Source organism: Oryctolagus cuniculus, chromosome 11 (genome assembly GCF_964237555.1).
Source record: "Oryctolagus cuniculus chromosome 11, mOryCun1.1, whole genome shotgun sequence".
Taxonomy (NCBI): Eukaryota; Metazoa; Chordata; class Mammalia; order Lagomorpha; family Leporidae; genus Oryctolagus; species Oryctolagus cuniculus.
In genome coordinates this window covers 98,412,121-98,438,527 of record NC_091442.1, presented here as the reverse complement: position 1 = coordinate 98,438,527, position 26,407 = coordinate 98,412,121, and the positions used below count along the sequence as shown (strand labels likewise).

At 39.4% G+C, this 26,407-nt stretch overlaps 2 protein-coding genes across 8 annotated transcripts in view; one reads left to right on the top strand and one right to left on the bottom strand.

Annotated features, from left to right (window-relative positions):
• Positions 1-22,917, top strand: part of USP44 (ubiquitin specific peptidase 44) — a 31,167-nt gene extending 8,250 nt beyond the window's left edge. For 6 of the 7 annotated variants that reach the window (XM_051845769.2, XM_051845774.2, XM_051845771.2 and 3 more), the window contains 5 exons: positions 4,177-5,672; positions 9,550-9,745; positions 12,114-12,222; positions 17,273-17,478; positions 18,622-22,917. In XM_051845769.2, coding sequence (XP_051701729.1) covers positions 4,257-5,672; positions 9,550-9,745; positions 12,114-12,222; positions 17,273-17,478; positions 18,622-18,821 — 2,127 coding nt within the window. In that variant the 5' untranslated portion in view covers positions 4,177-4,256 and the 3' untranslated portion in view covers positions 18,822-22,917. Of the gene's footprint in view, positions 1-2,624; positions 2,780-4,176; positions 5,673-9,549; positions 9,746-12,113; positions 12,223-17,272; positions 17,479-18,621 lie in introns of all 7 variants that reach the window. The other variant, XM_051845770.2, reaches the window with a different exon arrangement.
• Positions 22,228-26,407, bottom strand: part of METAP2 (methionyl aminopeptidase 2) — a 36,916-nt gene continuing 32,736 nt past the window's right edge. Inside the window, exons 9-11 of the mRNA XM_008256902.4 lie at positions 23,973-24,076; positions 23,554-23,669; positions 22,228-22,915 (exon numbers count right to left, since the gene is read on the bottom strand). Of these exons, the coding sequence (XP_008255124.2) occupies positions 22,663-22,915; positions 23,554-23,669; positions 23,973-24,076 (473 nt within the window). The 3' untranslated portion in view covers positions 22,228-22,662. The remainder of the gene's footprint in view (positions 22,916-23,553; positions 23,670-23,972; positions 24,077-26,407) is intronic.

The following is a 26,407-nucleotide window of genomic DNA, read 5'->3' as shown; positions in this document are numbered from 1 at the left end:
AGTGAAAACTTAAAGTCCACACTGGGAAACATAGCTGGGAACTTGGGGAACAATAGATGTAGGGGCCAGTAACCTTGTGCACTGAAGTGACACATCAACTGAATGTCAGAGTGGAGAAGATGGGGAGGAAGGGATCAAAAAATAAGCCTTTTAAGCTTTCCAGCCTTGGTATTTGAATGGAAACCTAGCATCTTTAGTAAGATAATAGAGAGGAAGCTGATTCTCTGAAGGCAAGATATAAAGAAATTGGGTATGAGATGTGTCTAAGACTAGGTAGTTAGCTATCTAGAGCAGATCACTGAACCTCTAGTGGAACCTCAGTAGGATGAGTTCATTATGAAAAGCTGTTTGAAGAGCTATTGAAATTGATTAGAAAGGTTTTTTTACTACATGCTTAAACCCTGGAGGGTATGTTGCAAAGGACTATAATTTGAATAAATGAAAATTAATTTCAGTGTCTAATTGTAATAAATTAAATTTTTTTTTTACCAGTTACCTTGATTTTTTTGGTTGTGGTAAAATCTTTAATTAGAAATACTTTATAAGATCTCATGTTTTCTAGTCATTTTAGTTTTCTGTTTAATAAATGCTTTAGTGGTATGTTATTTCTCTATAAAATTAGCTTTCAGTAAGTTAAAATACAATCGTTTTCTTAACCTTTATCTAGAAATTTCCTAAAGGGAATTTTTAAAAACAGAAATATGTGTTTAGTCATATGTATGGAAAATTCGAATAGATTGAAATGGTTTTCTTGGAACAAATGTAAATTTTCATTGTCTTTAAGCACTGAAGAATGACAGGGTTTTAGAATATGTGTAAATACCTTTTTCTTTAAAATAATGTACTTTGTTTTAAAAAGCTGCTTACTACAAATTTAAATTTCAAGTGTGAAAGTTGTAAAATATATTATAATTATAGTACAGATAATTTTAATCCTTCTAGATTTTGTTTAAAATTCCTTTACTAATTGTATAGTGCTGTTAAGTAGGTAGAGATGATGTTTTCTCAGAATCTGCATGGGGCGTGTAGAAATGTTTTTGTTACGCCACATCTCTTGAAGATGAATATGCTGCCCAGAATCGTGTATCTGGTCTGCTGAAGCCTAGCAGAGGTAACACGTAGCTTCACAGTAGTGGATTAGCAGATGAAAAGAAGTGCTGTGAACCCCGGCGAGGAGAAAAGGAAGTGTCAAGTAGAACACTCTCCTCCACCCTCTTCCCCTTCCCCCCAGCCCCCCAGGTTTTAGATTTGTGTGTGAGGCCCCTCTGAGCGGTCTCTGGGCTTAGGCTGTAGGCAGGAGAGCACACTGGAGAACTCTGGAGACAGCTGCTTGGTTCTCTGTCCTGCTTTCCTCCAGGCCCTTCCCTAGAGCATCCACCCCCTGCTGGTTTCTTTCATAAGTAGATGGCGTTAGTGGGCCCCCTGCCCTAAAATATTAACCTCATGATCTGTCATTCTGCTATTCTGGTTCCTGTCTTAGGGTTTTTAAAAGATTTTATCTTTGAGAGACCCCTTTTAAAATGCAAATACTCCTGGGAGAGGTCAGACCTTAGTTCTTAGCTAACATCTTGATTATCAGCACCTTAGTTGGACTTAGTCTACTTTTGGTTGAGAATGAACTCTTGACTAAAAGTGATCAACCAGAAGGAAACTAGCATAATAATAATTATTATTATCAACTAAGATGCACTAAGAATTGTAATAAGTGCCAGGAATTGTTCTAAGTGCTTAGCACTATTGGTGTTATTACCACCGTTATTTTACAAATAAAAAAAATCCTGAGGTATGTAACTCATAATCATTTAGAAAATACAGCCATGTGTTGGATTCCAGATTATGGACTCTATTTTGCCCTCTCCCCTAATATAACGTCTCTCAGAGAAATATCTGAACAAGATTTGACCCTTTTCACAGTTCTGCACCAAATCCGATTATGTTCCATTATAGATGTCATTTCCTATTGAATATCAAGGACTTTGCCATCATCTAGACTTAGGCAGATTCCTTGCATCAGAGGGAATGTATGTGTAGTCTGGAGAAGTGAGTAAAAACCATTGTATAACTTAGCACATGTAATACTTTCTGAGCTGATTTTAAAGTGTATGTAATTAACATGTTTTCTATTTTTAAAAAATTTGAAAATGTTGATTAATAAAATAATAAATCAATTCTAGTCCCATTATCCAGAGATAGCCCTAGAATAAATATAAATGTGTGTTTGTGAATACATATTTCTTCTAGGCTTTTTCTGTTGAGCTTGCTTGTCTAAATATTTTACAAGGTGTTGACTCATTCTACTTGTTTAAAGTGTTAGAACGATATAATTTTCCTTGAGTGTCAATAATGTTTCACCAGCTCTACAAGGTATTGAACTAAAATTGTTTTTGCCAGCAACATGATAGTGTTTAACTTAGTTTTCAGTGTTCCTTTCTCAACCATATTGAACAGAGTAGGTAGAAGAGCGTCCCAGATTCTTCTCTTAGCCTCCACTGACCTCAGCTAGTCTAAGGTCTGCTAAGCTCGAATTCTACCTACTCTCTTCACAAAACGCCTGTACTTCTGCAGCTGTGATTTCTTCCAAATCTCCGGCTTGATGGCGTGTCTTCTCATCATCCTTCTTCCAGATGTTTGTCATTCAGGTCCCTCCGCACAAATCATTAGCAACTGTTGCGTCTAAGGAATTCTGATGAAACACTGTATTTGACCAGAGTTTATACCTCAAGAAATTTTGAGGGAAGAGAAGTTTAGGATGTACACTTGAAATGTGAAAGCCGGACAGGTCAGTCTAAAGGTCATCTTCAGGATATAAAAGTTAAGGAGTGTGGTTCATACTGCGGTGCACCGAGTTAAGCTTCAGCTTGCGACACCAGCATCCGACATTCAAGTCCTGGCTATCCCACTTCCAGTGTAGCTTCCTGCTAATTTGTCTGGGAAGGCAGCACTTAATGGCCCAAATTCTTGGCTCCAGGATCAGCGATGCCCAGCTTTGTCTGTTGTAGGCATTTGGAGAGAAAACTAGTGGATGGAAGATACCTGTGTCTCTGTCTTTCAAATTAAAAAAAATGTAATTATGTACTAAATATGAAGAGATGTTCAGTGGCAATTAAGTGGAAGATAGGATTTGTTTTAAATAAGTAGAATATTGAGAATATTGAGATTTATTCATTATAGCTATGATTATACTGCCCATTTGTTGAAAATTTACTATGGATGAGATAAATATGTTCTCGCTCTCAAACCTTTGACGGTTCTATTGAAACTGGTATGTTTTTTCCTCTTTCAGAGTTTAGAGAGGTTCAAACATTTCCTCAAAATCCTACATCTAACAGATGTGGCAAAGGTAGAATTCAGTCGCATGCTTTTAATTATGGTTAGTAACTCCACATAGGGCATAGAAAGCTAGTATATATCAGTGAGATTATATCTTGGTCTTTTTTTTTTAAAGATTTATTTATTTATTTGAAAGTCAGAGTTATACAGAAGAGAGGCAGAGAGAGAGAGAGAGAGAGGGAGGGAGGTCTTCCATCCGCTGATTCACTCCCCAATTGGCCGCAACGGCCGGAGCTGCGCCCATCCGGAGCCAGGAGCTTCTTCTGGGTTTCTCATGTGGGTACAGGGGCCCAAGGGCTTGGGCCATCTTCTACTGCTTTCCCAGGCCACAGCAGAGAGCTGGATTGGAAGTGAAGCAGCCGAGTCTCGAACCGGCGCCCACATGGGATGCCGGCACTTCAGGCCAGGGCATTAACCCGCTGTGCCACAGCGCCGGCCCCTAGATTATATCTTGGTCTTAACAGACCTACTTTTTTAAGGAATGTTATTTTAGAAACTGCCTTCTGACTACTGAGTAAAAAGGATATATCTTAATCTGGCTCATTGAAAAATGGTCATTTTCATTTTTCACCACTAGATGGTGGTAGACAATTAAAAACGTGTTTTTAAGGGGCCCTATCAGACAAAAAGTGAAGTAGCATGGATGGATTTTCTTTCAGAACAAGGGAGGTAACCAGTCAGAAGTCTAGGGCAAGGGAGAAGTTGGAGCTGCCTATGAAACTGGAAAGCAGCCCAGAAAGTAGGGACAGAGAAGTAAATCTGTAATTTATTCTTGGGGAAATACCTCATCAAAGAGTATTGGCTTCTTGGTTTTATCTTATTAAAAATGAACATTGTTCTGTTTAGTTTCCAGGTGTTTCAAGCATTGTGAACAGAGGCGTATTTGGACTATGTGTTTCTCAAGCTGGACTGAGTCAATGTGAACAATGGATAAGTGCAGACACATCGGGCAGCTGCGGCTTTCTCAGGACCATTCCACCCTCAATCCTCAGAAGTGGCATTGTGTGGACTGCAATACTACTGAGTCAATCTGGGCTTGCCTCAGCTGTCCCCACGTGGCTTGTGGAAGATACATCGAAGAGCATGCACTCAGGCACTTTGAGGAAAGCAGTCATCCTGTTGCACTGGAGGTGAATGAGATGAATGTTTTTTGCTATCTTTGTGATGATTATGTTCTTAACGATAATGCAGCTGGAGACCTGAAGTTACTACGAAGTACATTAAGTGCAATCAAAAGCCAAAACCACCACTGCACCACTCGTAGTAGAAGGATTTTACGGCCCACGGGTCCAAGTGATGACTCTCTGTTCTCACGCGATGGTGCTCCGTCTCCGCTTCAGAATGATCTAATGTACACTGCTCTTTGCCACAGGAGGAGGAGGCTGATGGGCAAAATCTTTCGAATTTGGTTTGAGCAATCACCCACTAGAAGAAGAAAGCAAGAAGAACAATTGCAGGAAAAAATAGTGCCAAAAAGAGAAGTGAAGAAAAGACGGCAAGAATTAGAGCATCAGGTTAAAGTAGAATTGGAAAGTGTGCCTCCGAGAAAGAGTTTACGTTTGCAAGGTGTCGCTCAGTCCACCACGGTAGAAATAGTTCCTGTTCAAGGACCACCACAGAATCCATCATCACCAGCAAAACATAAAGTGCTACCTACCTCGGAAGATGGAACATTTAAAAAAGTCAGAGACTCCTCAGTTAACAGAAGGCCAGAAGTAACTCCTGGTGTAACAGGATTGAGAAATTTGGGGAACACTTGCTATATGAATTCTGTTCTTCAAGTGTTGAGTCACTTACTTATTTTTCGACAATGTTTTTTAAAGCTTGATCTGAACCAATGGCTGGCTGTGACTACCAGCGATAAGACCAGATCTTATAAGCATCCCGCCGTAACAGATACAGTAGCACATCAAATGAATGAATGCCAGGAAAAGGATATAGGCTATGTTCGCTCCAGACATCCAAGTTTATCATCAGGATTAAGTGGCGGAGCATCAAAAAGTCGAAAGATGGAACTTATTCAAGCTAGGGAGCCAAGTTCACAATACATTTCTCTTTGTCATGAATTACATACTTTGTTCCAAGTCATGTGGTCTGGAAAGTGGGCCTTGGTCTCACCGTTCGCTATGTTACACTCAGTGTGGAGACTCATTCCTGCTTTTCGTGGTTATGCCCAACAGGATGCTCAGGAATTTCTTTGTGAACTTTTAGATAAAATACAACATGAACTGGAGACAACTGGCACCAGCTTACCAGCTCTTATCCCCACATCCCAAAGAAAACTTATCAAGCAAGTTCTGAATGTTGTGAATAACATATTTCATGGACAACTTCTTAGTCAGGTATGGATTTGTTAAAATCCTATTTTCATCTTAGGGAATTTATATAAAGTTAAGCATAAAACACGACATAGTCTATGTGCATCTAGTATGCTGAAGGTAGTACAGTTTTTAGATCAAAATTAATGGTTTTATAAAAGTGCATAAAGAAGTCAACTCACTCATTTACAATTCTTTTCCTTCATGAATCCCTGGAAAAAGTTTCATGTCCCTACTATCAAAAGTTTGTGGGGGGAAGCGAGGAATCAAGAAGCACTTTTTTATTTATTTATTTTTTTAATTTGAGAGATAGTTACAGAGGGAGAGAGAGAAAGAAAGGTCTTCCATCTGCTGATTCATTTCCCAGATGGCTACAATGGCCGGAGCTGAACCAATCTGAAGCCAGGAACCAGGAGTTTCTTCCGGGTCTCCTATGTGGGTGCAGGGGCCCAAGCACTTGGACCATCTTCTGCTGCTTTCCCAGGCCATAAATAGAGAGCTTGACATGAACCAGTGCCCATATGGGATTCAGTATCTAAAATCTCAGGCACTATGGCATAGCAAGTTAAACTGCTTGGGACACCTGTATTCTACTTCTTATCCAGCTTCCTGCTAATGCAGCCAAAGGAGGCAGCAGATGGTGGCTGCAGTGTTTGGGACACTGTCATCCATGTGGAGACCCTGATGGAGTTCTTGGTTCTCTGGCTTTGACCTGGCCCCACCCTGGCTGTTGTAGGCATCTGGGGAGTGAACCACCACATGTAAGGTCTGTCTCTCTGTCACTCTGCCTTTTAAGTAGATGAGATAAAATGCTTAAAAATCTGAAAGTTGTTGTATGTCAGCATGACATTCCAAAAGGTTTAGTTTTGGGGCATTTCAAATTTTGGATTTTTTAACTAGGGATACTCAACCTGTATAACATTGATTCTCCAAGGTGTTAAGAAGAGGTATTTGGTCCTAGCAGTAAAAGGTTTAACCATGCTGCTGTATTAAGAATGGATATGGTGCACACTTGAGCAATTTCAAGGTCCAAGGAGTAGACCTAGAGCACTTGATAAAAGGGCCAAGGATCAAGGTCTGATAGTTTTAACAAGTAGATGGGGAAATTTTAAGGTGACCAAACTGTTTAAATCTAGAACAATCCTAATTTCAATTACTAGGTTAAAGTTTGATTTGTTGTGGAAAGGGAGATTACAAAACTAGAATCTTCCATATGATTAATGATTCTCTATAATGAGTAGAGTTGTTGGTGAATAATTACTGGACGTAAGGCTCTCTACTTTTCCATAGCACGAAACTTAAAAACATTTCTCAAAACTGAGACAGATTTTTAGGCCATTTTCTTCTCCTTGCATACCTTCCACCTTTCCTGAATTCAACCTGCATTGCAACAATGTCACCTTTTATTTTATAGAATACTTCTTTAGAATATTTGGATGTAATTCTTAAGTAATATCTATGAATTTTATTTTGGTAAATATTTCAAAACTGTAGATTCTGCAATGTGCCAGTTAACAAATAAGGTTATACTTGTTGTATACCATGCAATTTAATTTTCCTATCAACTTTGTTTTCTTTTCTATGCAAAAGTATTAAAATATACTGTAGTGAAATATATAGTTGTAGAAAACCTATATTCCCATAATACAGGAAATTTATATAAAAAAAAACTCATTACCTAATCCCAAAAATCACATAATCCATAAACAGAACTAAATATTTTGGTATATTTCTTTTCAGGTTTTCCTCCTGCATGTAAATAAATATTTTTTCCATAATCATTTACATTTTCCTGCTTTTTTCATTTGATATTGTAAAGTCCATACTTTAATGACTACTCCATAGTCACTAAAAATATTTGAATATTTTTAAAACATTGTTTATCATAAGTTTATACCATAACTTATTTAACTATTGCCGTTGACTTATACACTATTTCCAGTTTCCCCAATGAATATCATGATAAATTTATTTTTCTGATTTCCTTACAACAGAGTCCTAGTAGAATTACTTTGTCAAAGGGTAGGACTTTGATGCAATGACAAATTTCTTTTCAGAATGGTGATTTTTTTTGTTTGTTTGTTTTTACCATTTATAGTTCAAAAGATGTGACTGGCCCTGTGCCGTTTTTCCCCCCTTTATAAATGAATTTTGAAATTTTTATATAAGCTTTTTGTTTCACTTCCTTTAAACATGAAGTAAACTCTTAGGAAATTGGTTCACAGGAAATTCTAACAATTGGTTGCTGGAATGAGTTTTTTCTTTAATTCAAGAAACTTCTAGGCTGGCGCCGCGGCTCAATAGGCTAATCCTCCACCTAGCAGCGCTGGCACACCAGGTTCTAGTCCTGGTCTGGGCACCGGATTCTGTCCCGGTTGCCCCTCTTCCAGGCCAGCTCTCTGCTGTGGCCCAGGAAGGCAGTGGAGGATGGCCCAAGTGCTTGGGCCCTGCACCCCTGGGAGACCAGGAGAAGCACCTGGCTCCTGCCTTCGGATCAGCGCGGTGCGCCGGCCGCAGCGCGTCAGCTGTGGCGGCCATTGGAGGGTGAACCAACGGCAAAAAGGAAGACCTTTCTCTCTGTCTCTCTCTCTCGCTATCCACTCTGCCTGTCAAAAAAAATAAATAAAAAAAAATTAAAAAAAAGAAAAGAAACTTCTCAAAAGGTAGGCCCCTAGCACACTGTTCCATGTTGGGTTTTTGTTGTTGGGTGAGTAATTTATTTATTTTGAGAAGAGACAGATATCCCATTCATTGATTCACTCCCCAGATGCCCACAATAGTTGGGGCTGGGCCAGTGGAAACCAGGAGCTGGAAACCCAGTCTGAATCTGCCAGGTGGGTGGCAGGGGCCCAATTAATTGAGCCATTATCTGCTTCTTTCAGACCACTGATGAGCAGGAAGCTGGAACCCAAACCTAGACACTTTGATAGGGGCTGTGGGCACTCCCAGTGGCATCTTAACGACTTTGAATGAGGATTTTCATGTGATATTTGCCATAAGGGGGAATACGACATTATTTATATGTACTGTTATTTGAAATTATTAGTAAGGCTTCAAATTCTGAAAATGAAAATATAGTATTTTATTATGGTTAAGACAATGGATTGGGTTAAAAGGTTTTAGGATTTGGGGTGAAAAAAATCTTGAAAGATCTTTTAGTTCTATTTTTCACAAAGTTTTTGAAGTACCCTGTGTGTGTATATATATATTTATATATACATACTTATACACACATACATGTATGTACACATATTTATGCACACATATAATATATAATAGACAAATTAAATGAATACATAGCTTGGATTGTTACTTAAATTATAGATTAGATTAATACTCTTAGAGCAGGGCTGGCGCTGTGGCTCACTTGGTTAATCCTCCGCCTGCGGTGTCGGCATCCCATATGGGTGCTGGGTTCTAGTCCCGGTTGCTCCTCTTCTACTCCAGCTTTCTGCTGTGGCCTGGGAATGCAGTGGAGGATGGCCCAAGTGCTTGGGCCCTGCACCCACATGAGAGACCAGGAGGAAGCACCTGGCTCCTGGCTTCGGATCAGCGCAGCACGCCGGCTTTAGCAGTCATTTGGGGAGTGAACCAACGGAAGGAAGACCTTTCTCTCTCTCTCTCTTTCTCTCACTAACTCTGCCTGTCAAATAAAAAAAAAAAAAATACTCTTAGAGCTTTTTGAATGGCCAGTAGTTGAAGCTCAACAATTTGTAATGGATGTGGTAACAAATATTTGGAAAGAAAAATAATAAATATTCTGACAGTACAAAACAGACTATTCCGAATTCTAGTGGTACATTTTCATGAGAAAAGTTTATTTATTGGTAATGATTTCTCCTAAAAGGAGTTAACGTTTTGACAGAATTATAATCTGAGGAACTAATATTTTTATTTGCAGGTTACATGTCTTGCATGTGACAACAAATCAAATACCATAGAACCTTTCTGGGACTTGTCACTGGAATTTCCAGAAAGATACCAGTGCAATGGAAAGGATAATGCTTCCCAGCCATGTCTAGTTACTGAAATGTTGGCCAAATTTACAGAAACCGAAGTATTAGAAGGAAAAGTCTACGTATGTGACCAGTGTAACTGTGAGTAGAGACAGTATGTTCACTGTGCTTTTCGAAGATTAACAGAGAAACACAAATAAGAGGAAGCTGAAAGAAATTTTTTAACAGTTTTGAAAATTAACTTTTTTATCAAAAGAGACTAAACTTTATAATTGGTATTTATGAACTCTGTTTTGTCTTATTGATGGTATTTAAAAAATTTTTGATCCTAGGGTCAGTTGTGGAGAGAAGGGGTTCATAAAATAAGAAAACTGTATTTGCTATGTGAAGCAGAATAAAGTAGCAAAGAAAAATAATGGGCAAACATGTTGTATCGTATGAAACACTGACTTCATAAGGTTTTGTTTTTTTTTTTTGCTATATAGCAACACTGATATATAGATAATTGTGTATGGATAGGTGTATTAGGAAATAATATATAACTGGATTGCTACTGTTTAGATAACTTCATAAAAACCAGGGTTTACTCAGAAGCACCTACTGTCTCTTATTAGTCGTCGTGGTAGTTGCTATGGATAGAGGTAACATACTTTCAAAGGGCTCACACTGCTGTGTGGAAGAAACAGATAAATATGATCCAATAGGGTCAGTACTTTAATAAAGATGAGCCCAGGAACCTGACGGGGCGGGGAGGAGAGAAGGCCAGTAAAATAACCATATCGAAAAGAAGCATCTTCTTGAAGTTAGTAGTCTATAAAAATCAGATCTGATGCATGCCCTGCATCAGGGTAACTGGCATACTATGTATTTTCAGGAATTCTCCCCTAATGTCTCCAAATGATTCTAAGGCTTTGAACTCTAAATGGAAAATAAACATTGAATGTTCCAGCACTAAAGAAATGTCATATCAATTGATGATTTCCTAGAATGACTAACATTTTTTTTCTGAGTGCTACCTAGTGTGAACACTATTATAAGTAGCCTAAAATTTTTGAGGTTTTAGAGAAAAATAAGCCTTCATCAATTTTGCTGTAATGTATTTTTTAGACATATATAAATGTGAATAGTTGCAGATACTTTTCATCACTAAGTCTGGAGGGTAAACAGCTATCACAAATGCAGAGCTGTGATGCTACATGGAGTTTGTCAGCTGGGGCTGTTACATACAGGACTAAAGAAACTTAATACATAAAGGCAGATAGCTTAAAACTATAAGTCATAAAGTTGACATTCCCTATCTGGATGTACTTGGACCATTTTTTTTTTTTTTTAAAGATTTATTTATTTGAAAGTCAAAGTTACACAGAGATAGAAGGAAAAGCAGAGAGAGAGAGAAAGGTCTTCCATCCGCTGGTTCACTCCCCAATTGGCCGCAACAGCCGGAGCTGTGCCGATCCATAGCCAGGAGCCAGGAGCTTCTTCTGGGTCTCCCACGCAGGTGCAGGGGCCCAAGGACTTGGGCTATCTTCTACTGCTTTCCCAGGCCATAGCAGAGAGCTGGATGGGAAGTGGAGCAGCCGGGCCTCAAACCAGCACCCATATGGATGCTGGCACTTCAGGCCAGGGCGTTAACCCACTGCACCACAGCACCAGGCCCCTTGAACCATATGTTTTAGGAGACGATCCTAGAGGTAGGGATTCCTGGATGTCAAGGATGTCAACCTGGAAAAAAGACTTCTGGGGGATGGGGGTGGGGGTTTGTTAGAGATAGTTGGGAGCACAGCCTCATGGTGGTAGACTGATTGTGCCTCCTACACGAGAAGGGACTGCTGCTCTGGCTGGAAGCTGGAGCTGGTGTAGGAGTTGAAGGCTCGTTCCCTGGACATCAAGAGCAAACGTCAGTAGTAGACAGCCTAGCCAGAAGCCGCAGGATGACAGTCCTGAAGCAGACCTCTAGAGAAGCAGACGGGATAACAAGGAGAATCCCAGTTCGCATTTATCTGAATCTGGTGCTAAAAGGGCAAAAGCAAGACCCTCGGGCGAGGTACAGGCTCCTCCCTCGGGTGACTGGCCATGCTGGGGTGGATCCCTGGGAATGGTGGGGGGAGGGTGCTCTAGGCAGCAGAGACTCACGCCCCCTCAGGTCCTGCTCCGTCTTAGGTCACAAACTTTCTGCCCGGGGAATGCATGTTTTAAAATGCTTAAGGAAAAACTCAACGTTTCTGTATAAAGTGATACAGTCAAATTTAGACTTTTAAATATTACTGCAGTATACTTCATCCTGTACCTTATTTGCCAGGATTATTAAAATACATGTACTCACAAGTGTGTGTTCACACCTCTAAGTTACTTAGCTCATCCCTTTTGTTGTGGATCAGACACGCCTTGAGGGCAAAGCCCCTGTCTGTAACTCTCAATTAGTCCCTATCGAAATGAAAAAGAATTATTTAAAAAGTTTACTCAGCATTTCCTTATCCTTAAATTTGCTTTTCATTCTTTGACATCACAGCAAAGCGTAGAAGGTTTTCCCCAAAACCAGTTGTACTCACAGAGGCCCAGAAGCAGCTGATGATCTGCCACCTGCCTCAGGTGCTCAGGCTGCATCTCAAGCGGTTCAGGTTAGTACCAGTGGTGCTACCAGTTGCCGACCAACTTCGCGCTTTTAACTTGTTGTGTTTTGTGTGTGTGTGTGTGCTTCTAAGGCTTTATGACTTAAAGAACACATGACAGATTAAATGGTACATTCTTGGCTAGAAGATACTGACTTTTACTTTTTTTTTTTTTTTTCAATTCTATTCATAGTCTTTAGCCTTTCCCAGCAGACACTGCCGATGGTCAATAACTAATCTGATTAGCTTCACTTGTGGATTGCCTTTCTCGGGTCTCTAAGAGTATTACTCTCTGTATAAATTTTATTATAGTATTTAATATTTAGCATATTTAATACCTATATTTCTAAATTTAATCTATAACTAGTAGTGTTTTACCTGTTTGCTTTGTGGAAAATGTTTAATCAAAGGCATACCAATTCAATTCCGAGCGCTTGAGACAAAAGCTGAAACTTCTGAACTGTATTTCTCAGGTGACTCAGTTGGCCAGTCTGTCAATCTAAGCAAATGGTTTTATACTTTGTGCGAACTGTGTTAACTTGAGGAACTCTGATTCATTCTTTGAAGGAAAGAGACTGTTGAAGAGGAGATACTTTGTATGCTGTTATTTGCAAACTATTGATTATATATATTTTTTTAATTTATTTAATGAGCATAAATTTCCAAAGTACAGCTTCTGGACCACAATAGCCTCCTCCCCCCCCGTGTCTTCCCTCCCATCCACAACGCTCCCCTCTCCCACTCCCTTGCCCCTTCCCCTTCACATCACGATTAATTTTCAATTATCTTTATATACAGAAGATCAATTTAGCGTATGTTAAGTAAAGATTACCACATTTTGCTCCCACACAGAAACATAAAGTGTAAAATACTATTTGAGTACTAGTTATAGCATTAATTAAACACCTAAGAGTAATTGTGTATTAATTACAGAGCTCAACCAATAGTTTTAAGTAGAATATAAAATGCATCTTTTGCAATTATATTTCTTATATAAGTTTTTGCTGTTTTAGACTGTTTTTTTAAAAATTCAAGTACTGTTTTACAGAAGGTAAAGTACAAGTACCTCATTTTTCTCAGTCCCACTTCCCAGAGATAAACACTTAATTATTTAGTTATATATTGTGGCTGTCAAAGATGTTGTCAGAAGAGGGCATTTGGTGTGGTGGTGAAGTCACCACTTAGGACATCTAGTGTTGGACTGGCTGGATTCAGTTCCAATTCACTTCCAGTTCCAGCTTCCTGCTAAGGTGTGTGAGGCCGCAGGTGATGGCTCAAGGACTAGGGTCCCTGCTGTCCATGTAGGAGACCCAGATTGAGTTCAGCCTCCTGCTTTGGCCAGGCCTGGCCCTATTCTCACTATTGTGGGCACTGGGGTAGTGAACCAGTGCATGACAGATCTGCATTTTCCCTTTTTCTGTTTCTTAGTTCTTTATAAAAAATTACTTGAAAGGGAGGGACATAGATGCTTACTTGATTCTCTCTTTGATCTTCTGCCCAATATATTTGAAACTCTTTGTCGATTCTTATTCCAGAAACTTCATGCTGTGATGCAGCATTCTTTATTCTCATCTGTGCAGAAAGTACCACTTATATGTGCCAGTGTATAAGACATAGTGTATAGAAAAGCTAAAACCCAACTTTTAAAGGATATTTTTGAAGGACAGGAGTCCTTTTCTCCAATTGTGTATTTTCATGATTTTCCAGTTGCTTTGTAGAGTAAAACCACTGATAAAGCTTACTACTAACTTTGTAAAAAAATAAGTATATAGTTAAAATTGTTACAATTACTTTTAGCAGTTATATGCTTACTTAATAAGCAACAAAACCTCAAAAAATTTATTAGTGAATAAAGTCCTATACTTTACAGGTGATGCTATAAATGCAAATAACAGTACCATACTTTGATATTAAGGGCAATAATATATGAATTTGGGTGATTTTCTATTAGGACATTACAAATAGAAAGCTAATTAGAGTATGATGGAATAAATTACCAAGTAGCCACATGCATGGAGAAAATCTGATTTCACTAAAAATGGAGGGAAAGTATCCATTAACAAAATAATAAGCTTAAAAGTACTGTTTAAAGGGGCCAGTGTTACGGTGTAGTGGGTTAAGTCACCATCTGTGTCACCAGCATCCCATATGGTCACCAGTTTGAGCCTTAGCAGCTCCACTTCTGATCCAACTACCTGCTAATGTGCCTGGGAAAGCAGCAGAAGATAGCTCAAGTACTTGAGCTCCCTGCCACCCACATGGGAAACCTGGATGAAGCTCCTGACAACTGCCTGGCCCAGCCCTGGTGGTTGCAGCCATTTGGGGGAGTGAACCAGTGGATGGAAGATCTCCCTCTGTCTCTCCCTTTATCTGTAACTGCCTTATAAATAAATCAATCTTATGAATCAGTACAGAGAAAGTAATAAGGAAGAGACTAAGGGAATTCTAATAGAAATTCAAATTTCAGTATTTAGTTATCTACCATAAGCAGGAAAAGTTTCTTTATTCCATGAATTAATCTTTACAGCCAAGTAAATTTTAACCCAAAGCATTAATAAGAATATTTAGTTTCTAAATTTCAAGTAAGGGAGTAAGTGAAGTATTTCTAACACTTCCAGTGTGCGCTGCTTGTGCCTGCTAGTCCTGTGCTTTTCCCTTCTCAAAAACAGGCCACTGTGAGTTTCGGGCACGGTGTCATCTTGTGTGTCATCATTTCACTGCGTTTCCATCAGCATCAGACACGTGGCACCCAAGTTACCAGCAGGAACATGAGTGCTTTCTAGTTACAATGTCTTAGAAGTGTTTTTGTACACTTTAATAACTGAAGAGAATGATGCAAACTTGCATTAAGCAGGTCCCATTATTTTATGTGCTTGATCTTCCATCTTTACTAAAATTCTAGGTGCGTCGGATACAGGATCTCTTATGTGTTTCATAGGGAGGATGTGGAGCTACTGGAATAAACAAAATCAGTTTCTCCTACTGTATTCACAGCATAGAATACCTCTGTGACCCCTGGTTACAACATGTGTGGGGATTTTCCCGAAGCAAGCGATTCTGCTGGTGACAGCTGGGTGCTCTCCAGCTGACTTCAGTTCTGACACTGTCCACACTCACACCAGGTCCAGGTAGACCGAGAGTGTATTAGTCCCACAAGACTGCCCCGACTTGGGATGCTCAGGTGCTGAACTGATGACAGACCCGCCGTAAAGGTACCTTCCCAGAGCCCCTCTTCGGGACTGATTACATTGTAAGAGGGGCTCACAGAACTTAGAACTATTTTACTTACGTTTACTCATTTATCACAGGATATTTTAAAGAATACAAATGAACAGCCAGGCAGAAGAGATACACAGGGCAAGGCCTGTTGAAAGGGGTGAGGAACTAGGGTGTTGCCTCTGGGTTCACCAGCTTCCACTGTCCAAATCTAGTCTTTGTGGCTTTTCATGGAACTTCCAGTTGATTACAGCATTGGCCAGTGGTGACCAATATTTGGCTTCTCTTCTATCCCAGAGGTGTTGGAGGTGGGATGGGCTGACTCAACCCTTTAATCATGCCTTGGTCTTTGCGGTAATCGGTTCCCATCCTGAAGCTACCTAGGGGCCGCCAGCCTGTAGTCTTCTCATTGGCGCGGCATATACTACAGATTCCAGGGGTCTCAGGAGATGTCAGGAAACAGACCAGTTAAATGTTTCAAAGTAACAGAGAGAGTAGGTAATTTACTCTTCAGCAGGTTTTTTTTTTTTTTTTTTTTTAATTTGAAAGGCAGAGTTACAGAGAGAAGAGGAGAGACAGAGAGAGAGGTCCTCCATCCCACTGGTTCACTCCCCAAATGTTTGCAATGGCTGGGGCTGGGCCAGGCCAAAGCCAGGAGCTACATTTGGGTCTCCCACATGGGTGCATGGACCCAAGTACTTCGGCCATCTCCCACTATTTTCCCCACTGCTTTAGCAGATAGCTGGATCAGAAGTGGAACAGCCGGTGCCCATATGGGATGTTGGAACTACACCAGCACCATGAACATATTTTTAAAGTTATAAAATTAAATAAAGGAATATGAGTATACATTCATTTCACAATAGTTTTATACCAAAATAAAAATATTTTAATTATATTTTCCATGAATTTTTTTGAAGTAACCCTCACATGTTTAATATCCATGACAATAAAAGGGGAAATGGGATTGGGAGACGCACATAGGAGCCAGGGGCTACTTTGGGTTTCTTACACAGATGCAAGGGCCCAAGGACGTGGGCCATCTTCCACTGCTTTCCCAGGCCATAGCAGAGAGCTGGTTTGGAAGTGGAGCAGCTGGGACTTGAACCGTTACACATGTGTATGGGATGCCAGCACTGCGGGCAGCGGCTTTACCCACTATGCCACAGCGCCGGCCCTCAGACTATAGTCTTTTGAACTATCATATTTTATATGACTTTTCCCCACGTACCACTAATGCATACTATTTGAGTGGCTAAAACATTGCTTACCATGCTGAGATCAAGTAATGGGAGGTTTTGGGAGGCGTGATCAACCCACTGAGGAAGTGACAGTACAAGTTGTATCACAAAGGGGTGTCATACTCACACAGAGTGAAAGCTCACAAGTTTTAAACTTTTTGAAGAGCTGAAGTGCTCTGAGGAATCAGAAGTGGTTTGTTTTGTTTTGATCTGTAACTGGCCAAGAAAAAAAATCCAGAGTGTATTCTCCCATCTGGAATACCCTGCTCATACTGTGGCAAGACAAAAAGGAATTTAAAAATTCTTCAGTCTTGGCTTTATCTGCTAAGAGCAAAGTGCACACAGGGCTATAATTTGTTTTCTAAAAGTTAATGTCCTTCCCATTTATTTAACTACACAAAGTAAATATTTAAAACTTGATAGGGCTTGTTTGGTAAATCTAAAATCTTCCATTTATAGCCAACTTAGCACTGAAGATTTTATATTTATTTTATGTGCTACTTTGTATTCCACACTCTTGTCATCTATTGCAACTGTTTAGGCCTCATACATGGTTATTTTCCCTTGATTTTGTTTGTAATTTTACCCTGGTTTGTTCACAGGTGGTCAGGACGTAATAACCGAGAGAAGATTGGTGTTCATGTTGGCTTTGAGGAAATCTTAAACATGGAGCCCTATTGCTGCAGGGAGACCTTGAAATCCCTCAGACCAGAATGCTTTATCTATGATTTATCTGCTGTAGTGATGCACCATGGGAAAGGATTTGGCTCAGGACACTACACTGCCTACTGCTATAATTCTGAAGGAGGTATAGATAGGAAAAAAATTATTTTATCTTGGTTTAGACTAAGAAACTGGAGTTTAGGATTTAATAATTTCTGAATTGGCTGCTAAATCATCTTAAGCAAAGCCACTTGACCGTTTTTCTTGCTGGAAGTTTTCTGCAATCAGCTGGTTAAGGGTGAAAAATAGTTGAGGATATGTAGAAAATGAGACTGTATTTTTTGCAGGTTTGAGATTGTATTTTCTTGATTATGTAATGCCTATAGGGATAAAACAGTGAAGACAGTCTTATCAAATAGTTTGTTTTTAACATTTATTGGAATGTCACAGTATAGAAAGGGAGAGACAGACAGGTCTTCCATCCATTGGTTCACTGCCCAGATGGTCCCAACAGCCAGGGCTAGTCCAGGCCAAAGCTAGGAGCTTCTTCCTGATCGCCTACATGGGTGGCAGGGGCCCAAATACTGCTGCTGTGCCAGGCCATTAGCAGTGGGTTGGACTAGAAGTGGAGTAGACACGAACCTGAGCTCATACGAGATACCAGCTTCTCAGATGGTGACTTCACCCCCCTATGCCACAACGCTGGGCCCAAAGAGTTACCTCAGACTTACTTCCAAGAGCAGGTCCTATTGACTAGCTATCTTCATTTTGTTAAAGAGCAAGGCATCTAATGAACGGCAGAATCAGACGTTTGGAACACATTTTGAGTTCCAGCTTCACATACAACATTCATATTCATTCACTGTCTCCTTGGACCCCTCTAGGGCAGTCTAGTTAAGACACTGGCATAAGGTTTTACTTTTCATCGCCCCTTTTAGTACTTTTGAACAAAGTATGAGTAACCACCATCCCCACAAACACACAGACAACAGAGGTATGGACCAAGGCCCAGAAAATCCACAAAGGCGATTAATTCAACACTAAGCGATAAGAGTTGTACACTATTTGTTTTATGTAGAATGTCATATACTCTCATAATCAGTCAGATTCTGTAACTTCAAACTACTAGTAGTAACATAATGCCCAAACTATATGAGTATTTCTCACTGGAGAATTGGCTAGAAAACTTCCTTTAGAAAAAGTTTTAGTTTCACTAAAATTTAACACCTTATATATTAAAGTTTCTGGGGATCCTTTATAAATACCCTATTTCTGTGCTTCACTCTAGGATTCTGGGTACACTGCAATGATTCCAAGCTAAGCATGTGCACTATGGATGAAGTATGCAAGGCCCAAGCTTATATCTTGTTTTATACCCAGCGAGTTACTGAGAATGGAAATTCTAAACTTTTGGCTCCAGAGCTCCTGTCTAGTAGCCAGCATTCCTATGAAGATGCTGATACCTCTTCTAATGAAATCTTTAGCTGATCCAGACAGTGGGGCTTTCTTCCTGGGATTTGTATATACTTTGAAGGGTTGACTTATGAGCTTCCTTGCTTTTTTTCTTATGAATCAGCGTACACTACATTTTACACATTTTGTATCGAACCAAAAAAAAAATCTTAAAAAATATATGTATCAACTGTGGGTAATTATTTTCAAGTATTTTGGAATTTTAAACTTTTTAATGTTTACCTCGGACTAGTTTTACCTCATATCTTGATGTCTTAATTGGCTCAGATCATGAATTTGTGCAATCTTTAAGAAATTCAGGTGGCATCATTTATCTTTTGTAGCTATTTTCTATACAAATTCTCATATCTTAATAAATGGAAAATTAAACACTTTCTTCAAGGCTTAACCAAAAATGGAGGAGGGTGGATTTTAGGCCATTTGTCCCTTGAGGGGAGTTACGTATTCAAAGTGAAATATGAAGGTACCATCTAAGACTCATCAATCATACTGCTTGATATCCTGAGGTTTTATTGGAGACACAGGGCTCGAGATAGACATTACTTTGCTTAATGGAACTTTTGTTATTTTAATAATTGTTTGACAGTCAAAATGTAAATAAAAATGGCAATTTTACAGATAGTATATTTAAATGAACTTTGGAACCATGGACACAAAAAATGATGGCTGGGACTTATGATGATTTGGCAGCAAATAGGTTCTTTAAAATAAAGCAGTTTCTAACAAAAAAGTTGTATTGAGCAAACCAGTATATTATGTTTTGCAGGTATACTTTATCTTGGGTATGATTTCATTTTACACCTTTGGTAACATTAGCTCTTAAAAAGCTTTGTGTAGCTAGAGATTTTTAGTTCAAAGACTAAATCTTGAAAAAATTGCATAGGGCAGGTAACTGTTTAAAACTGGCAACTGGGCTATTTGTCTAGCATCTCATCTTTCTAAATAACTGAAATCTGGACTTTTCTACTGGCTAGAATTATGTGATGAGGAGCCTCTGAGATAAACACCGGGCCCAGGAATTTAAAGCACCAAAATCATCTAAATTCGTTTTTATCAGAAATGTACTGAGATATTTTTGTTCTTTAATCTTCCTAGACCTCCTTGAGGTCCTGTTACAAGTTAGGGGAGAATCCACTAACCTGTACAGCTGAGTGACAGCAGCTTGAGCTCAGTCACTGAAGATCGTTTATCCTCGTGCTTATTTGCAGATCCGTAAGTATCAACTTGAAAGGGACATCTACTAGCTAGTTTTTCTTTAATTTCAGGAAACAGGTCATACAGGGCAGATGACAGTGAAATACAATGAGGATTTATCATTGAATAGACAAATTATTTGTGCCAAAAATAACCATTAAATGGCTAAATTTAGAACTGTTCGCTTACCAAGCTCCTTTCTAAGTTGTTACCTCGATTGTTACACACTTACACCTCATTAAAGATTTATGTGGTCAAGATACTTGAGTCTAGCTGTTTTTATGGTCAAGGGCTACTTTTTAAACACTATACATTTTAGAAATCTTATTTATTCAAAAGGCAGAGACGGATCTTCCATTCACTGGTTCATTCTCCAGATGCCCACAATAGCCACTCTGAGCCAGGCCAAAGCCCCACCTAAACTCAATCTGGATCTCCCACATGAGAAGGGACCAAGTATTCGAACCATTATTGGCCATCCAGGAAGCTAGGATAGGACAGAATGGGACTTGAACCCCATGCACTCCAATAACGGATGTAGTGGAGTCTAACTGCTGCACCAAATGCCTACTCCTAAAATGTAATTCATTTTAGCACCTAATTTTAATGGGATTTTAAAAGAACCACTTTAAAGCTGGTATCTAGAATGGTATATTTACACTTAAATTTAAAAATATATGGGAGTCACTTAGCCCTTTTTAATCTCAAAAATAACACCTATAAAGGGGAGTGTCTGGGAGAACTGGAGATATATGGAAAATCTGTAGTACTTACCACTGAATCTTGCTGTGAATCTAAAACTGCATTGAAAAAGTCTTCTCTTAAACCATAACATGGACTTCTACATTCTGCGAATTTGATCTTACAAGAAACGACGTGTTTTGGTTGTAAAATAATTTACTAAAGGCACTATTGTTAAACATCAAACTAATAATTTGTTACTGATAAGGTACATCATCGTAAACATAACAGTGATTTCAGGAGATACATGGCTAGTAGAAAAACAGTACAATTTTTTCATAAGCGACAGCTTTCCTATTTCAAGCTCATACCCCTTCCAGCCATACCAGGGAGAGAGAGTGATGCCACTGCTCCCAGCAGTTACCTGGGAAGGGAGCCTGGAGCTCATAATCACATTTGAGAGCATGACTGTCTTACAAAGCTCCAAAAGCACTCATTCATAGGGGATCACTGTTTAAATTCCTTGACTTAGAAAATCAAGATGCTTGTGTTTATGCCTCCCACAAAAGCACATCAAAAACAAATCAACTCAAAAAACCCAAGGAGTTAGCCAGAGGGCCCAAGCCCTACGCTGTGTCCAGGTAGGTGTGAGTGAGCTCTGCTACTAGCACAAATCACAAAAAAATGGAGAAATTATTCAGTGGTAGCTATTGAAGAGTAGCACCATAATCGACATAGCCCAGGTAGCTAAAATCTACATTGTTTTCCCCAAAAGGAAACATTCGCTTACAGCTCTAATGCAGAAAGCAGCTTTTCAATGTTAACAAATGATCTAGGTACACAAGTCGCAGGTTTCTCAAGAGAACACTAAACAAAAGACCAATGAAACAGCATCCCAATGGCAATAAAGTCTCAGTGCTACAATGTACACAAATTAAGGCTTTACCTTGGGACATAACAACTTTAAAACTGTTGGAACTTTCCCAACAAGTTCTTAACATGTAAGAATTTACCCTTACATTCAAGTTGATACACTTAGCTGCTACAGGGAAGGCAGCTGTAACCTCACTTCCATTTGGTGCATTAACAAAAGCTTAATTTGAATTTAACCTTTCTAACTAGAACAAGATCTAAACATAGATTTTGCCATTTTTCTTAGCTTCTGTGGCATAAATGCCCTTTTGGGTTTTTTGAGTAAACTGGAGATATTCCCGATAAAAGCTACCATCAGATGAAGAATCTAAATGTTGACATGTTTACTGAATGGGGCTTCAAGTGGATACAAAGTTCTTATTTAACGTTGCAATTAGTACAGCTTTCCATCCGAGAAATAATGATAGGGACTATTATAAAGAAAGAAAACATTTTTATAGCTGTATATTCATTTATCAAGACGACTGTCCCACTTCATGCACATATAGATCTTGTTTTAGCCACTGTGCCGGAAGAAAATCTCAGAAGAGGTCTATAGTCCAGATAAAAGGCTCTGTATTTCCCTATGTGTAGCTATCTCCTATTCAGAATTATAACCACAGACATTCAAATGTAGCTCTCAGATCTGAAAATGTCTTTATTTTTTAGAAAATGGATTCCAGGAAGGTTAAAAAGCAATACCAGAGGGCATAGGTGCAAAACTCGATGTAGTCATTCAAAGCATTCCAGTAAGAATATGGCAATATAAATATCCAAAAAGCTTCTTAGGTGTTCAAAACAAAACTGGCTAAGTCATTCCTAACTAATTTGAGCTTTATAGCACTTCCTAGACAGTGGGGAAAAAACAGTTAACATTTGAAAAGTCCTGAAAGCTTTTTCCTCGGTTAATTACATTAGATGGTTTGCCTTTCAGTTTCCTTTAAACATGGATAAAAGTGTTACACAGGTCCACTGTTAAAATAGACAATATGTTGCAAATTAATTCTGGTATACCGTATTCCAACAAAGCTCAGAAAATAATGATGTTGAGGTGGCTTTGGACTAAACTTTAATAGTCATCTCCTCTGCTGACAACTTCTTTACATGTTGGACGCAACAGTATGGTATGTTCAAACTGTGCTGTGTACGATCCTTTAATGTCACATAATGGTGGATATGGATCTACAATGCCCAAGTCACAAAGATTCTTCAGAGCCATCAAGTATTTACTTTCTCCCAAGCGATCCAGCCATCTGCGGCAGAAGGCAAGGGTGCCAAAGTTTTCATTGATGACATTTAACAAGTGTTTTGCTCTTGGAAGCCTAAGAGGAGAAAAATCCAAGATTAATAGTTGGCAAGAGTTACCAACTCATTTCCCCTGTTAAGAAAAACCCAGACTTTAGCCATGTCTTCACTTGATAATGAATGTTCAACAACTTCTGTTGCTGCTACGAACAATCAAAAGCAAGACTGTGTAACAGCCCATACCTCATTACAGATGGCACCTGACTAGGAAAGCAGCTGGAGGCCTCTCAGCATGTTTGTGTTAGCTATGCACATTTGTGTAAAATTCCCAGTCTGACTATCTACAGGGAATAACTGTGGGAAGTTCCTTGTTTGGGCACCAAACTCAGACCTACACATAAAAAAGGAGGCATAAATCCAGCCTTTAATCATCTCCAAAAGGTAAAAGAAACAATGTAAATTACAATAGGGAGTTTACCAATAGGAAAATATTAGAGCCAAAATTCAGGAATGCTAGCAAAATCATCTCTGCTCTGAGATCAGAAAATAAATCTGAAAAATAAGTTTATCATTTTTACCTCAGTTAAAATCTGTAACGTGCTGATATTTCTGCTGTATTATTCAAACCCACTAAACTTACTGTTGTGCTATACAACTATATATTTATGAATGTATCTCCTTGTATACTTTTAAATGCTTTTAAAGTAACTCTCACCTTATTGGCACATGTCCGACATCAAAATTTTTCATGTAATGTGAACATTCCATATCATCATGCACAACACCTTTTCCTGTACTACCAAAGGTTTCGATGGCATACACTTCTCCTTCCTTAAAAAATACATAAGAGTTAACAGGGAGAGAAGAAAAATTTGGCTAATCACAACTACTATCTTGACTTCCCAACTGATATCAGCCAAGGAAACTGACATCTAGGAGATGCTCAATAAATATTCACTCAATGATGGATAAACAGCCTCAGATTCTACAACTGACAGAACCCTGGTCTGACCTACACATATACACACACACAGCCCAACCTCTGCTAGGGCAAGCTAATTTCCTTCAACACAAGCTTCAGTCTGGGGGGAAACATACAAATGGTTGTCACACAAGGACGAATGACTCACATACCTCCATTCTTGTAGCCTCCCCTCCCTTCACAATGGGCACTGTCTTCCCAGCGTGTATTCTATATGGCCCAATTGAATGTCCATTTAGATTACGGATTGGTTTCACTGTCATAATAAAGAACACAAAAAAGAAACTACTCAGGTTCTCTGTGAGCATAAATAGAAATCATTTTTGAATGCAGAGTTCAAGCAGGAACTTAAAAATAACGTATGCGGCCGGCACCGGCACACCGGGTTCTAGTCCCGGTCGGTGCACCGGATTCTGTCCCGGTTGCCCCTCTTCCAGGCCAGCTCTCTGCTGTGGCCCGGGAGTGCAGTGGAGGATGGCCCAGGTGCTTGGGCCCTGCACCCCATGGGAGACCAGGAGAAGCACCTGGCTCCTGGCTTCGGATCAGCGCAATGCGCCGGCCGCGGTGGCCACTGGAGGGTGAACCAACGGCAAAGGAAGACCTTTCTCTCTGTCTCTCTCTCTCACTATCCACTCTGCCTGTCCAAAAAAAAAAAAAAAAAAAAAAGTATGCCTCTGCTAAATAACCTCACATTACGATAGTCAAAAACAAACAAGAATCTGGTGGAATAGTAAAAGTAGTTTGTTGCAGTGTTACTGATCAAGTATTAGAAGAGAGTTAAGAGATGGAAGAAAGTAAAATTATAGGATGAGGACACAATGGGTATCATCTAAAGAGTTACTATAAATCAACAGGAAAAAATGTCATGTACCCAAATGATTTAAAATACACATTTGAATGGATCAAAAGGAAATGTAAAGCAAGGCTACTGTGTCAAAAAGGCAGTTTTATAAGACTTTGTATTTTATTATTATATCAACACTAAAAAGAAAAGCTAAACAATGCTAATGTTCTGAAATCAATGATATACTAGACAGAATCCAGCATTTTCACACAATGAGATGTCTCACAATGAAACAACATTCAGCAATAAAACTTAAACCTGTAGATACATCACCAACTGTAATAAAATGTAAAGGTAGCACAATTCTATATTTGTCTATTTTGATGCAAAAAGTCTTAAAAATTTTCTGAACCAAAATTTTTAAGATATACATGTATTTATTTTTCTGAAAGGCAAAGACAAAGAGATCTTCCATCTTCTAGTTCACTCCTCAAATGCCTGCAACAACTTGGGCTACTCCAGGCAAAACCAGGAGCCAGGAACTCCATCCTTGTCTTCCACATGAGTGTCAAAAATTCTACTTAAGCCATCAATCTGCTGCTTCCCACATACATCAGCAGGGAGCTGGACTGGAAGCAGCACTCCATTAAGGGATGCGGACACCCCAAGTAGAGGAATGGCCTAACCCACTAAGCTACACTTGTCCCCCCCAAAAAACTTAATTCCATTCATTAAACTTATATAGAGAGATGCATAATTATTAAAGAAAAGCAAATACAAAAACTATAGTCCTCAACATAGTGGGTCGCAGCAGGCTGCGGGACCTGGAATACACAGATGCTAAAATTCATGCCACGTCTGCATGTTGGGAGAGAGATCAGCGGGGACTCTGCTGAAAAGGCAGCAGATGATGGTCCAAGTTTGGCCTCTGCCACCCATGTGGGAAACCTGGATGGAGTTCCTGGCTTCTGGATTCAGCCTGGCCCAAACCCTGACCATTGTGGCCATTTCAGGATTGAACCAGCAGATGGAAGACATATTTCTCTCTCTCTCCCCCTTTCTCTGCCTTTTAAGTAAATGAATGTACTTTTTAAGAACTGTAGATTTAAGAGAAAAGGAAAGGAAAAACAGAGGACACTGGTCTGTATTAGCTGCTACTGGAATCTGTAAATGTCAGCAATTTCTCAAACAAGAATGCAGTGCAGATGCAGTCAGCCTTCTCGCAGACTGCTGTGGCTTTTAAGTTGACTACGCAGTGAATTTAGTAAGAATACAGTAGAGTCTAAGAAATCTAGGCCTGCTGAGGCCTAGATTCCTCATTCCTCAAAATAACTGAACACTTTTTCTATTTTTAAATGTTTACTTTTTTTTTTTTTTTTGGAAAGGCAGGGAACTGCAACCAGCTCTCCCACACGAACCCAAGTATTTGAGCATTACCTGCCACCTCCAAGCAAGTACATAAGTAGAAGGCTGGATCAGAAGTGGAGCTACAAGTTAGCCAGGGACTAGTGATGTTTGTTATTAACTGGACTTCCTGTTTAGACACTGGAGCCACCCATACCACCAACACAAGTTAGGCTGTTGCCAAAATCAAGGAGGGGAATGTATCGCAGAAGGGAAAGCAAGACAGACAGGTGCTGTCCGGTCTCAGAGAAGAACCACTCCTGCACTTGGTGGACATATTGTGGTCTATAATTGGCAAAGGCAAATGTGAAGCATGCTGGATAACATGAATGTATTGAGGGACAAGGAAGCCAAGAGTCACTACTGAAGAGTCTATATAACAGACAGAATTTGGCTCAA